Source organism: Papaver somniferum, chromosome 3 (assembly GCF_003573695.1).
Source record: "Papaver somniferum cultivar HN1 chromosome 3, ASM357369v1, whole genome shotgun sequence".
NCBI classification, from domain to species: domain Eukaryota; kingdom Viridiplantae; phylum Streptophyta; class Magnoliopsida; order Ranunculales; family Papaveraceae; genus Papaver; species Papaver somniferum.
In genome coordinates this window covers 106,372,489-106,383,510 of record NC_039360.1, presented here as the reverse complement: position 1 = coordinate 106,383,510, position 11,022 = coordinate 106,372,489, and the positions used below count along the sequence as shown (strand labels likewise).

Sequence of the window (11,022 nt, the reverse complement as noted above, 5' to 3'; positions counted from 1 at the left end):
ATTACAGAGAAACATATTCCCTTTTAGGGTGCAACTACCTCTTTGGTGTTTGTCTGGCAGTCCTTTAAGGACTCGGCATGCATCTAGAGGATGTCGTTATTGCAAATCTGTATGAAGTACAGATACTGCATACAAATTCCTGAAGGTTTTTCACCTAACAGTAGAATTACCATGTCATATGCATTTACTCAATATAAACGAAAGTGGTCAATCGTCTAAGTGAATGCTTATATTATCCAGGGGATATGTGAACCATATTTTATACCCATAAATTAGGCATTTACTATCCAACATCTACTTAATTAGAACTCCTGCAGAGTTTTCCAAAGCACAATAATTCTTAAAGCATGAGTTCGAGATGATATTCTCGGTAAAACAAGGTCTTAATATGTTGATTGAGCATTGTAGACGAAAGTCCATTAATTTTGTCAACCTTGAAGGTTTAGACATGTTTAAATGGACAAGCTGGCATGGTTACAGTCATCCATCTCTTATTTTTCAGATTGATCGGCTTACATCTCAACAAAGGAGATTTATCACTCTGTGTTTTATATTACACAAAAGATGTGTAAATGGTACGTTAGCTAAGATATGATATACATACCTGATATTGAACATGTAAGTCTGGTTCTATCCAACACTAATATCGAGACGTTCGTCCGAAGAAAACCCCTTCATCTCTTGGTACCATTAAGCTTGATCTTTTACGTAAAAGATCGCATAATGTCTCCCACAGATAGAATCTAGACTGTTTGAGTCTTTTGATTTTCAGCAGGTTGTTAAGGCATCTAAATAATCTCCTAGTTGATGCTTTGGTAGTAGAGGATGCTTGTTATTCTTCCAACCAGACACGATTGTTCAGACAAAACTATTTTGAGAATAAAAGGTTGGTACAATATGAAGATCATTAAGAAATTGCACAAGGGAAGATCAAACCATGTTTTCTTGAGTGAAGGAAGCGGGTGAAGACATTAGAAGATGGTGCGTGATCTATATGCAATACTACCTAACAAAATGATCAACTGAAACGGCTATCAATCAGGGGGAGCAAAGCCACAGAAGACTATGGATATTTGGAATGATGGACATTACGTGGTGTACTCTTTTTCCTTCGTCAAGATTTTTTCCCACTAGGTTTTCCTTGTCAAGGTTTTAATGAGGCATGCGAGTCCACTGCTATTCGCAATTCGACATGTTGTACTCTTTTTCCTTCGTCCTGGTTTTTGCCCCATTGGGTTTTTCTGGACAAGGTTTTAACGAGGCAACATCTGCGGATCTATTATTGTTCTCAGTGCTCATGTTTTCCTACGCTCAGGTTTTGTTCTTATGGGATTTTCTTGACGAGGTTTTTAATGAGATAACAATCTTAGAACAATGATCATCCTCTACGTAGATGCATATCCATAGAATTTCTTGAGGTGCGCCGGTATTATCTGCTTCAGGTTTTGATCCCACGCAGTTTTTCCTGACGCAGTTTCAACAACGGGAGGAATTTGTGTCGACCATCATCTCTTTAAAGCTATCAGTGTCCTACTCTTTTTCCTTAGACCAGTTTTTGTCGTACCGGACTTTCTGGCAAGGTTTTAACGAGACAATGTCTTTTGCTCGGATTTTGTCCCATCGGATTTCATCGAGAGAATTTTTAAAATGGTGATCATCCAAGGGGAGTGTTATATATTATCGGTTTTCACATTTGGCTGACCACATTTTCTGTAGGACCTGCACAAGCCACCTTGTACAGTGTGACAAGAATTGCCAAAATTATCTCACCAACAAGATGAGGGTTAACTAGCCTTGGCCATTAAGAAATAGGTTTAATCTTGTATGGACACATTTCACCATGCGTGTCATTTTCTCTCTCTCGTATAAGAAGTTCTGTTAATAATAAAAAATAAAACAGACAGAGAAATGAATCTCTGGTTTACCTCTTTTCATACTGTTCACTTTTAACAATTAATTACTTTTTCTAGTTGTATAGTATAGCTAGCATATTTGATTAGTGTTTGTCAATAGAGATTTATAAAAATAAAGTTTTAGTTACAGAAATTCTAAGCAAAAATGTCTACTGACGAGGTACTAGGGAAGTTCTACATGCCATCTAGACCAGCATCGTCCACATTGGAGGTTGCACATAAGTAGCTGCTTTTATTCCAACAACTAGATAGAAGCTCAAAGATTGGTTCGGCTGAGAAAGCTGAACATTGTGACCGACCTCAAGCACTTTTCCGATGATACAACATCAAGTTCAGTATAAGCTGGCTGCAAGTATAGCATTAAGCAGTTGAAGAATTGCTTTTGATATCATGAAGAACCACATGAGCTGCATTACGACAGGATGCCCCCATCACACCACCACCCGGGTGTGCTCCACTTCCACACAAATAAAGCCCTCGCACTGGTGTCCTATAATCTGACCTGTGTGACATCCATGTATTTTTTATGTTTTTATTTATGACAGCTTCTATCTTAGAAGATGGACAATTTGCAGACATACAATACAGAAATTTGACAACTGTACAGTGGTATCACAGGTTGATGCAAGAAATGTACCATCCTTTGACAGGTCGCATTAGGAAGAGCGAATCCAATCCCATTGCACCATGAAAGATATTCCCTCCTGTAAATGTTGTTCGAATAGATGACAAAAGAAAAGGTAGTGGAAACCAACAACTGTGATTATGAAATGAATTCAATACCTGTAAGACCGAACTCCCTTTCCAGGTCTGGCGGTGTCAACATGTCATATCCAATGATCGATGAGCTGAATCCCGGCGCATATTCATCGATAAGTGAAAAGCATCTATTTGCGAACAATTCCTAATAGGGAAAAAGAAAAACATTTGTTACATACGCGTGGATTTACTTATTCTCAGACCAAGTAGTTAAAATGTAGGGCTGACATGCTAAGATTGAACGTACGACTTACTCTGTATTTGGAATCTCCCCAACTACCTTCCGAGGGACTGTAGGGTGTATATTGCACAAATAGGTTAATCACATGCTTACCTACAATAACAAGCAAACTAGAAAAATGTTCAATATGTAAAGAGAACCCTTTCGTTTAACATGATCCAATGTTGATTGTAGCAGAAAATCTCTGTGGTGCATATAGATGCCCTAGAGAAAAACAGCAACAGCATACTAAAGGTTTGTTGTTTGAAGACAAACATCTAATTACCAGGTGGAGAAATAGTCTTGTCCAGAGAAGAAGGAATTGTCATCTCAATAACAGGTCTTCGTGATGATAAGCCATTCAAAGCATCTTTACAAGCAGCATCAATCTCCTCCATACTTGAAAGAAGCAAAATGGAAATGAGAAAGGTCAAGTCCCAACTAAAAGAAAGAAGTTTCATACTAATCCATTTGTTTCAAGCTTCAAAGTTTAACAATCATTGAGCCAGATATGGCTATATACCGTACCTTTCAGCACCAATATGAATAGTGCCCATATGCTCAGGACCTGCCTCACTACCACAAGGGTTGCAACATTTGAATTGTGGTAATCTATCTACAGCTAAATTAATTTTCGTCGTGCCCTGCCACATATAAACCACAGTGACTACAATAATGCGCAATTTTACTTCTTTGTGAGGTGTGACTTTCTTTCTCAATAAACCAAAAATACTTACAGAGTTGTAGTCTAAGTTCCTAATTGTAAGTTGAAAATCTTCTGGAAGCACATTTTGAGGCACCAACTCCTGTGAAAGAAGTCAGAAAGGTGATCACTGGTCGGACATAAAATCAATTCAAGTAGTTACTCGAATAATTCAAGACTTCAATTTTATTTCTGGTGGTTCTTTTATCAACGGACTATACTACAGAACAAAATCATCACCGCTTAACTATTTACCGTGAATGTATGGTGGGGAGTTGCATTCGACAAAACAGTAGAAGAATGCACCAAAGTTCCATCCTTCAGCAGTACCTAGAGATAATACAGCCAACTTCCAATCATGATGTGAATTTTATTTACTTTCGAAGAAATTTTCTAGAGGCCACAAGAAAGAATGACTAACCCCATTAACAGTTTCTGAATCTTCATTAATCATTAATTGAGCTACCTAGAGATAGATACCAGAGTTCAGAAAGCGGTCTGATGATTTCACAACGATATTTGAGATAGGAGATTTTAAAGGACTACTACACCTCTGCATTTGTTATAATATGAGCACCAGCTTCTTTAGCAGCATTACTTATCGCTGAGGATACTGAACCCATCCCACCTTCAACATACCTACAGACATTAAAGTTTGTAAAAGCAAAAGTATCCGCAGGTCTATATATATTATGTATGAAAAGAAAAGCTGTGAAGGAGATACATACGACCAAACACCACGATGTCCATCAGTTTCCCCCATCACATGATGAAGCAAAACATACCCACTACCTGGTGTGTGGACACTCGCCTTGTAAAGCAAAGGAAGGAGACAAATAAACAATCATCAATGATAACACAATCTTTTGAAGGTTTCTATTGGTCAATTATTTCAACCTTAAAAGAAGTAAATTGTTGGGTGAATGAACTGAATGTTCTCATTCTAATAGTCAGGGTCGAGAAAGAATTCCGTATAAAATGTTTTTTGATTGGTAGCTAGGTGAAATATGTTTGTAGATACATAAAAAGTTTTGAAACCTAAAAACTAGCTCAGAAATTTACCATACTCCCAATTACAGCATCTGTTGCAAGTGTTGCCTTCAGCACATCTCCCTGCAAATAGTGGATGAATGCATTCTCAACTCATACAAATGCATACTAAATACACCAAGAGAAAATATAACACCGCATAGTAACCCTTATCCTATTAAACAGAACTTATAGTAATAAAGTATCCAATTTAGATAATGTACAACCTCAAACCAGTTATTCAAAACCTTTGATGATGGAGATAGTAAAAGATCCATAAAATCCCTGTATTTCAAAGATTAAAAAAAAAAAAAAAATGAGATTTCTTATTAAGAGTAGACAGGAGAAATAAAATCCAACAAGAGTTAAATGATCACTTACACCATGTCCTTTTGTCCCATGGACATAGCTTTTCCCAAACATCGAGACCAAAATGCTGATTTTTGCAACTTATCTTTCATTCGTTCAGTAAAAGATGAACGATCACCATGTAAAGATTCAGGAGTCGGTGAATCCAAAAGCAAATCCATGAAATTACAAAATTTCAACAATTGATTCTCATATCTACATTTAATCAGCAGCACACATCATACACAGTAAAAAACGTAAGAAGAAAATAAACACGGAAGTAACATTGGTGGTAATGCAAAACCTTGGGTAAGCGTCGGCATCTTTTTTGGAGAACTTAGAGATTTCAGAGTGATTTAATTCAGAATCAGGTCCTAGAAGAAGATAACGTCCATCAGCACAAGGCGTAAACGATGATGGAATCCTCTTTAACATCGTCAATCCATGTCTTCCTAGCTCCAATTCCCTTTTTGTTTTTTGGTATGAGAAAATAAATAAATAAATAAATAATGAAAAATCATAATAAATCAATAGTGTTTAGAAACCTGATGATAGAAGGCCGGAGCAGGCTTTGGAGATAACTACAACGCGAGAATCTGAAACCAGGAATGAGTTCTTCAGTCACAGCAGCACCACCAATAAGGTGACGTCGCTCGAGTACAGCAACAGAAAGACCTGATCGAGCTAAATAAGCAGCTGCAGTAAGACCATTGTGACCTCCGCCTACGATTACTGCATCCCATTTCTTCTCTACTGCGCCTTGTACTCCATTCCTACTACTACTGCTACTCAAGTATCTTCTCCACATTTTTTTTACATTTTTTTTTCCTTACTTGCAACTTTGCTGTGTCTACCTGGCGGAAATCGAAGAGACTGACCTTTCCCTTGGTGGCTAATCTTTTTGATGGTTAACCAGGTGATGATTCACTTTTTTAAGGATGGGCCAGTAATCCGATTTGAATCGTTTCGATTAGCAAAGGAAAAATGAGTAACATTTGATATTGATAAAAAAAGAAAGAGAGAAAAATGAAAATAGCAGTTACAATTTACATTCCAGATTGTGAAAATAAAAAAATTGATGAATAAAAATGATCAGTTACAGATAGAAACTTCACCCAAATTTTGGACCAAAACAAACCTCCTCTTAACTTCGGGTCATTCTCTCAATGACTATTCACATCTGTTTTGAACACTCAAAATCAAAAAATTGCCCAGTTAAGAATTTTACTCTTTCCATGTTCCCCCACCTATCCAATCACTGTTGCCAACACACATGCCATGTACCTTATCACAAAATTAACAAATTTGACTTTACAACTGTCAACACAATGACCACGTCGATGAGCAGGGCAATCGTATGGGAACCTACCTGTATTATTATTCATAAAGAATTGTAAAATTCCACCTTTCGTGTATTAGTCTGCTCTTGGCCTCTCAATGTCTGGCAAATCTGAAGGTTCTGGAAAGATGTCGCTAGACGGCTTCTTGTTGGACGTTGAGAGGTCACCTCCACCACTACCCTGAGAACCTATTGTGCTTAAGTGTTTTAAGCTGCTACCGACTCCCTCTCTGGTGGTGGTTTGACCAGGAGCACTTGTGATATCAGACGAGCTGTGACGCCAACTGCCAAAAACAGATGCATTCCAAGATCCTCTAGATGATGTTGTTCTTAGTCTTGCTGACCCGGTGTTTTCTTCCCTTACCACTTTCAAAGGATTCTCCAACGCTTTTAAGACGTACCTCATAAGAGGCCGTTTTGATGGTTTAGGGTTTAAGCAGGATTTCGCAACAATAGCCATAGCCCAGACTTCCTCCAAGAGGTCATCATCGACCATGAGAGAAGAATCCAAAATCTTTGTTACTAGCTCCTTTTCATATATACTAATGTAAGGTAATGTATGTTCTAACCACTCATTTGTTGTAGCATCATTGGATGAACTAATTCCCAACTTTCCTGTTACTAACTCAAGTAGTACTTTCCCGAAGCAGTAAACATCATAAGCACAAATTGCTGCAGACGACCCTGAAAGTTTTCAAAGAATATAAATGAAAGCAGAATTAGTTCAGTAGGAACAATTTTCAGTAGTTAATGTGCAGTTCAAGGTGTGTGCATAGAATGATATTGATACAGCTCAGGCCCATGACTGTACCATCACTCATCTCCAAATAAGTAAACAAATGACAAATGATGGTTTCGATATTAAGGAAAATTAGACTTACCAGAAGAGCCTTGTTCAGAGCTCCTGCAAATGATAAGAATTTGTCATTAGAGGAAAGACGATATACAGATAAACTAAATGGAACCATCACAACAACAAAAATAAAAAATCCAGTATACACGGATCTGTCAGAGGAATATTGATCTCGTAGTAATATAGAAACTATGACTTTTAATCTCCCTAAAGTCTAAACAATACTGACTAGGAGTGTCCTTAGTGTCACAAAACTCCTAAAAGTGAAAACAGCTAAAAGGACGTAGAAAGGCAGAAAATAAGAGATTTATCAAGACCTACCACAAATAAGCAATTAAAAAGGGTTCATCCCAAAGTTATAAATATTGGAAGCAAAAAAGAAACCATTTTGAAGATTATTATGCAGGTGTCTTACGCACAGATCAAGGAGAAGAAATAGTATGAATCACCATGTCGATGGCAGTAGACTTACTGTGGCAATCTCAGCAATCTCGTGATAACACTTTGGTGAGTATCCCCTTCTTGAGAGCATATCTCGCTCAAGCTTCCAAGCCGCACTTCAAATCTATCATCTAGAAGTATACTACTTGCTTGAACATCTCTTCAACCATCAAAAAGAGAAAATGTTAGAGAAATTAAAAATTTGTTTATTGAGTTCATGAAACATGTAGACAGCTACCGTCCATAGGTAAGCTATTAGATTTTTAACAAGATAGCTGAAATTTTCTTAACGGACTAATCTTATAACTGATGTGATGCAGACAGATTAACAAGTTCATGGCATTAGGATGACCAACTTTTTCAGGGGGAAATGGGAAGCAAGTAAAAGCAAGTGGTCAGATACCTGTGAACGAGAGGAGGATTACACTCATGATGCAGATAAGAAAGACCTTCTGCAGCTCCTATTGCCACTTTAAGTCTTGTTATCCAATCCAGAGTCTGCAAACTTTCATCGTCCTCCCTTGTTTTTCTGTACAAAGATGTCGACAAGTCCCCATTTGGCATATATCTGTATACTAGGAGCTTCTCATTGTCATTCCCCAAAGAATGGCCCAAGAATGGGACCAGTCTGGTATGAGAAACCCTACCAAACAAGTCCAGCTCCACCATGTATGATTCCTTCTTCATCATGCGGATATCAACCCTCTTGATGACTACAATAGTCCCACCTTCCAAAACACCTTGGAAGAGGTCTCCAGAGTGACCATGCCTGATAAGGTTTGATTCACTAAAATCCCCCGTGGCACGCAGTAGTTGCTCATATGTAAACACTTCTCCCACTTCTGAGAAATCTTTAGATCCGCCAGAAGGGCCTGGAGTGCCTCCAACAGGGGGAGTGTTCGTAACGGACCTTGTCGTTTGATCAGCAACGCCTCTTTCACGCTTACGCAAACACAACACAAGCATCAACACCAGAAGTGTAATGACACAAAGACCACCTAAAACTCCCACCAATATGAATATCCACTTTCTGCTTTTCTTCCTTGATGGTGAAGCTTTAGGTGGTTGAGTTGTATTTGGCAACCCAAAGTTGTCAAAAAGCAAGCCTTTAGCTGTATAAAAGAATGTACAATCTTCCAGGCTTTTCTGACTTGGTAGGTTTTGAAGACAATTACTAGTGAGAGAAGAATTCATCAGGAGGGCTTCATCAGCTACCTTACCTTCGAAATAATTACCAGACAGATCAATACAGCTGATGCTCACAAAACTGGAATCCAAATTTCCATAGAACTGATTGTTTGAGAGGTTCAACACCCTGGCACTGGCATTATCGCTCAATCTTGGACTTGGAAGAATGCCGGTTAAGTTATTGTACGAGACATCAACAAAACGCAATTCAGGCATTGACCACAATACATCAGGGAGAGGACCAGACAAATTGTTGTGATTGAGAACCACAAACTGCAATTTATTCAGACTAGTAAAAAACAGGTTTCCAGGCAACGTCCCATCTAGAATATTATCCCCAACCATCATTTTCTTCAAATTTCTCAACCCTTTAAGATCTATGGGTAAAGACCCAGATAAAGAATTTGTTGTAAGATCGAGTTCCACTAAACTAGAAAGATCACCAAGTTGAGCAGGAATTGAAGCTGATAAACTATTATTAGAAAGCTTCAAGAATTGTAAGCGTTTCAGAGTTCCTAGTGAAGGAGGAATGGGACCCGCTAAAAAATTCCAAGAAAGATCAAGACTAGCGAGATTAGTCAATGAACCGAATGAGACAGGAATAGATCCAGTAATCAAATTTTGAGACAAATCAAGCACAGACAATTTCGACAATTGACCTAATGTTTCAGGAATTATACCGGTAATTCCATTACCTGATAAATAAAGCTGATTTAGATTACTCAAATTACCAAGCAAAGGTGGAATTGTATCAATAACAGAAGAATAACGAAGATCAAGAATTTCTAAGGAATTTACTGTTTCACCGAATACGTTTGGAATTGAACCAGGAAGTGAGAAACCAGAAGCATTAAATGTCGTCAGATGAGTAAAATTTCCAAGAGAATCAACAGAGAACTGAGGATTAAGACGACCTAATCTAGTCCGTCTTAATCCAGATATGTTAATCTCAATGACTCTACCATCATTTCTACACTTAATACCACTCCAACCTGAACATGGGTCTGATTTTCTTGGCCAATCTTTACTTCTTAACCCTAATGTTGATCTTAGTTCAAATAATGCTAGTCTTTCTGTTCTTGAGCTTAATCTAATTTTTGGTTGCTGCCCTGATATTATACTACTAGACTGAAACAGTAAAAGTATTGAAACTACTATACTTATCTGAATCTCCATTCTTCTACGTTATCAATGGAAATGAAACCAAGAACCCAAAATGCATCTTCAAATTCAAAATACTCCCAAAGCAGTAATTGAGTGAATGATGAAAACAGAAACCCTGGAGTTTTTCTCTCACTGCGTTGATTATTTTGACTTACTCTATATGTTTGCGCCGTGGAGCTGTAAATCTAAAGAGAGGGAGAGAAAGTGAGAGGAATTGAGCAGGGGACTGACAGAACCGAAAACAAGTGAAGACAACAGGGCGAAACCGGCGCTTACCGGTTCTTCAAAGTTAGGGTTGACTAGCGTTAATATCGGACAAGCCAGCTCAATCCAATCTACTAAAATTTCGGCCCTACCCTAGTTGTACTTTTAAGCAATGGCTGTTAACAAGTGTGATTTTCCTAATGGGACGATGACACCCTCACGAAAGTGTTCTCCACGCGTAAAATGGACCAGATCTTTCATTTTAACCTTGGAACAATTACCTACCAAGACTGGGACGGAGCCTAAACTTTTGTTTAAGTATATATGTATTGAAAGTCGTGATCTAAAATTCGCTAAGCCGCGGAACGCCGCCAAATTCTTTTCACATTTTTAACTATACTAGATTTGTACGATTTGTACCCGTGCATGCACCGGACATTTTTTCTTTAATTGCACGGTTTTTGGTGTGCACGGGCATTCGTCCCGCGGCCCCCGCCCCATGGTGATGTATTTTTTACTTGATGTGCGCAGGGTTTTATGCGTCGTGATGGTGTATTTTTTATTTGGTGTGCAAGGGGCGAAGATTCATTTTTGATTTGATGTGTGTGGGGTTTCGACATGCCCCGTGACGTTTGCATTTTTTATTCCCGCCTCACGGCGATGCATTTTTCATTTGGTGTGCGGGGCTTCGCCCTGTCTCGTCGTGGGTATGTGTTTTTGATTTTGGGTGGCGGCGCAAATATATGTGCATATTTTATTTATTTATTTATTTTATTTTCGAAGAAAATATGTGTGAAATATGAGTCCAATTTTGTGCACACTCTTTTAAAGAGTGTGTCAAAACAAAATGATTCTATTGGC

At 38.2% G+C, this 11,022-nt stretch overlaps 2 protein-coding genes across 2 annotated transcripts; both read right to left on the bottom strand.

The window, feature by feature from the left end:
* Nucleotides 1-1,899: 1,899 nt before the first annotated feature.
* Nucleotides 1,900-5,888, bottom strand: LOC113357031 (pyridine nucleotide-disulfide oxidoreductase domain-containing protein 2-like). The gene is made up of 16 exons (XM_026600284.1): nucleotides 5,518-5,888; nucleotides 5,277-5,438; nucleotides 5,006-5,188; nucleotides 4,852-4,909; nucleotides 4,658-4,708; nucleotides 4,324-4,406; nucleotides 4,147-4,234; nucleotides 4,017-4,061; nucleotides 3,851-3,925; nucleotides 3,630-3,698; nucleotides 3,421-3,536; nucleotides 3,179-3,291; nucleotides 2,927-3,006; nucleotides 2,697-2,817; nucleotides 2,551-2,617; nucleotides 1,900-2,415 (listed from the first exon to the last, which is right to left on the bottom strand). Exons 1-16 carry the CDS (start codon nucleotides 5,778-5,780, stop codon nucleotides 2,274-2,276), a joined length of 1,716 nt encoding a protein of 571 aa, XP_026456069.1. The 5' UTR covers nucleotides 5,781-5,888; the 3' UTR covers nucleotides 1,900-2,273.
* A 40-nt stretch (nucleotides 5,889-5,928) lies between these two features.
* On the bottom strand, nucleotides 5,929-10,221 carry LOC113357030 (probable LRR receptor-like serine/threonine-protein kinase At2g16250). Its single transcript, XM_026600283.1, has 4 exons — nucleotides 8,009-10,221; nucleotides 7,637-7,765; nucleotides 7,193-7,215; nucleotides 5,929-6,995 (listed from the first exon to the last, which is right to left on the bottom strand). The coding sequence occupies exons 1-4, from the start codon at nucleotides 9,967-9,969 to the stop codon at nucleotides 6,388-6,390; spliced, it is 2,721 nt and encodes a 906-aa protein (XP_026456068.1). The 5' UTR covers nucleotides 9,970-10,221; the 3' UTR covers nucleotides 5,929-6,387.
* Between the last annotated feature and the right edge of the window lie 801 nt (nucleotides 10,222-11,022).

Bases quoted from the DNA above. Each gene is read 5' to 3' on its own strand.
- LOC113357031 (XM_026600284.1), bottom strand. From the start codon at position 5,780: ATGTGGAGAAGATACTTGAGTAGCAGTAGTAGTAGGAATGGAGTACAA. The intron at 5,189-5,276 runs GTTTTGCATTAC...GATTAAATGTAG, and splicing joins GATGCCGACGCTTACCCAAG to ATATGAGAATCAATTGTTGA. The intron at 2,618-2,696 runs GTATTGAATTCA...CAACATTTACAG, and splicing joins AAGGGAGTTCGGTCTTACAG to GAGGGAATATCTTTCATGGT.
- LOC113357030 (XM_026600283.1), bottom strand. From the start codon at position 9,969: ATGGAGATTCAGATAAGTATAGTAGTTTCAATACTTTTACTGTTTCAG. The intron at 7,766-8,008 runs GTATCTGACCAC...TGATGGTTGAAG, and splicing joins AATCCTCCTCTCGTTCACAG to AGATGTTCAAGCAAGTAGTA. The intron at 6,996-7,192 runs GTAAGTCTAATT...GAAAACTTTCAG, and splicing joins CTCTGAACAAGGCTCTTCTG to GGTCGTCTGCAGCAATTTGT.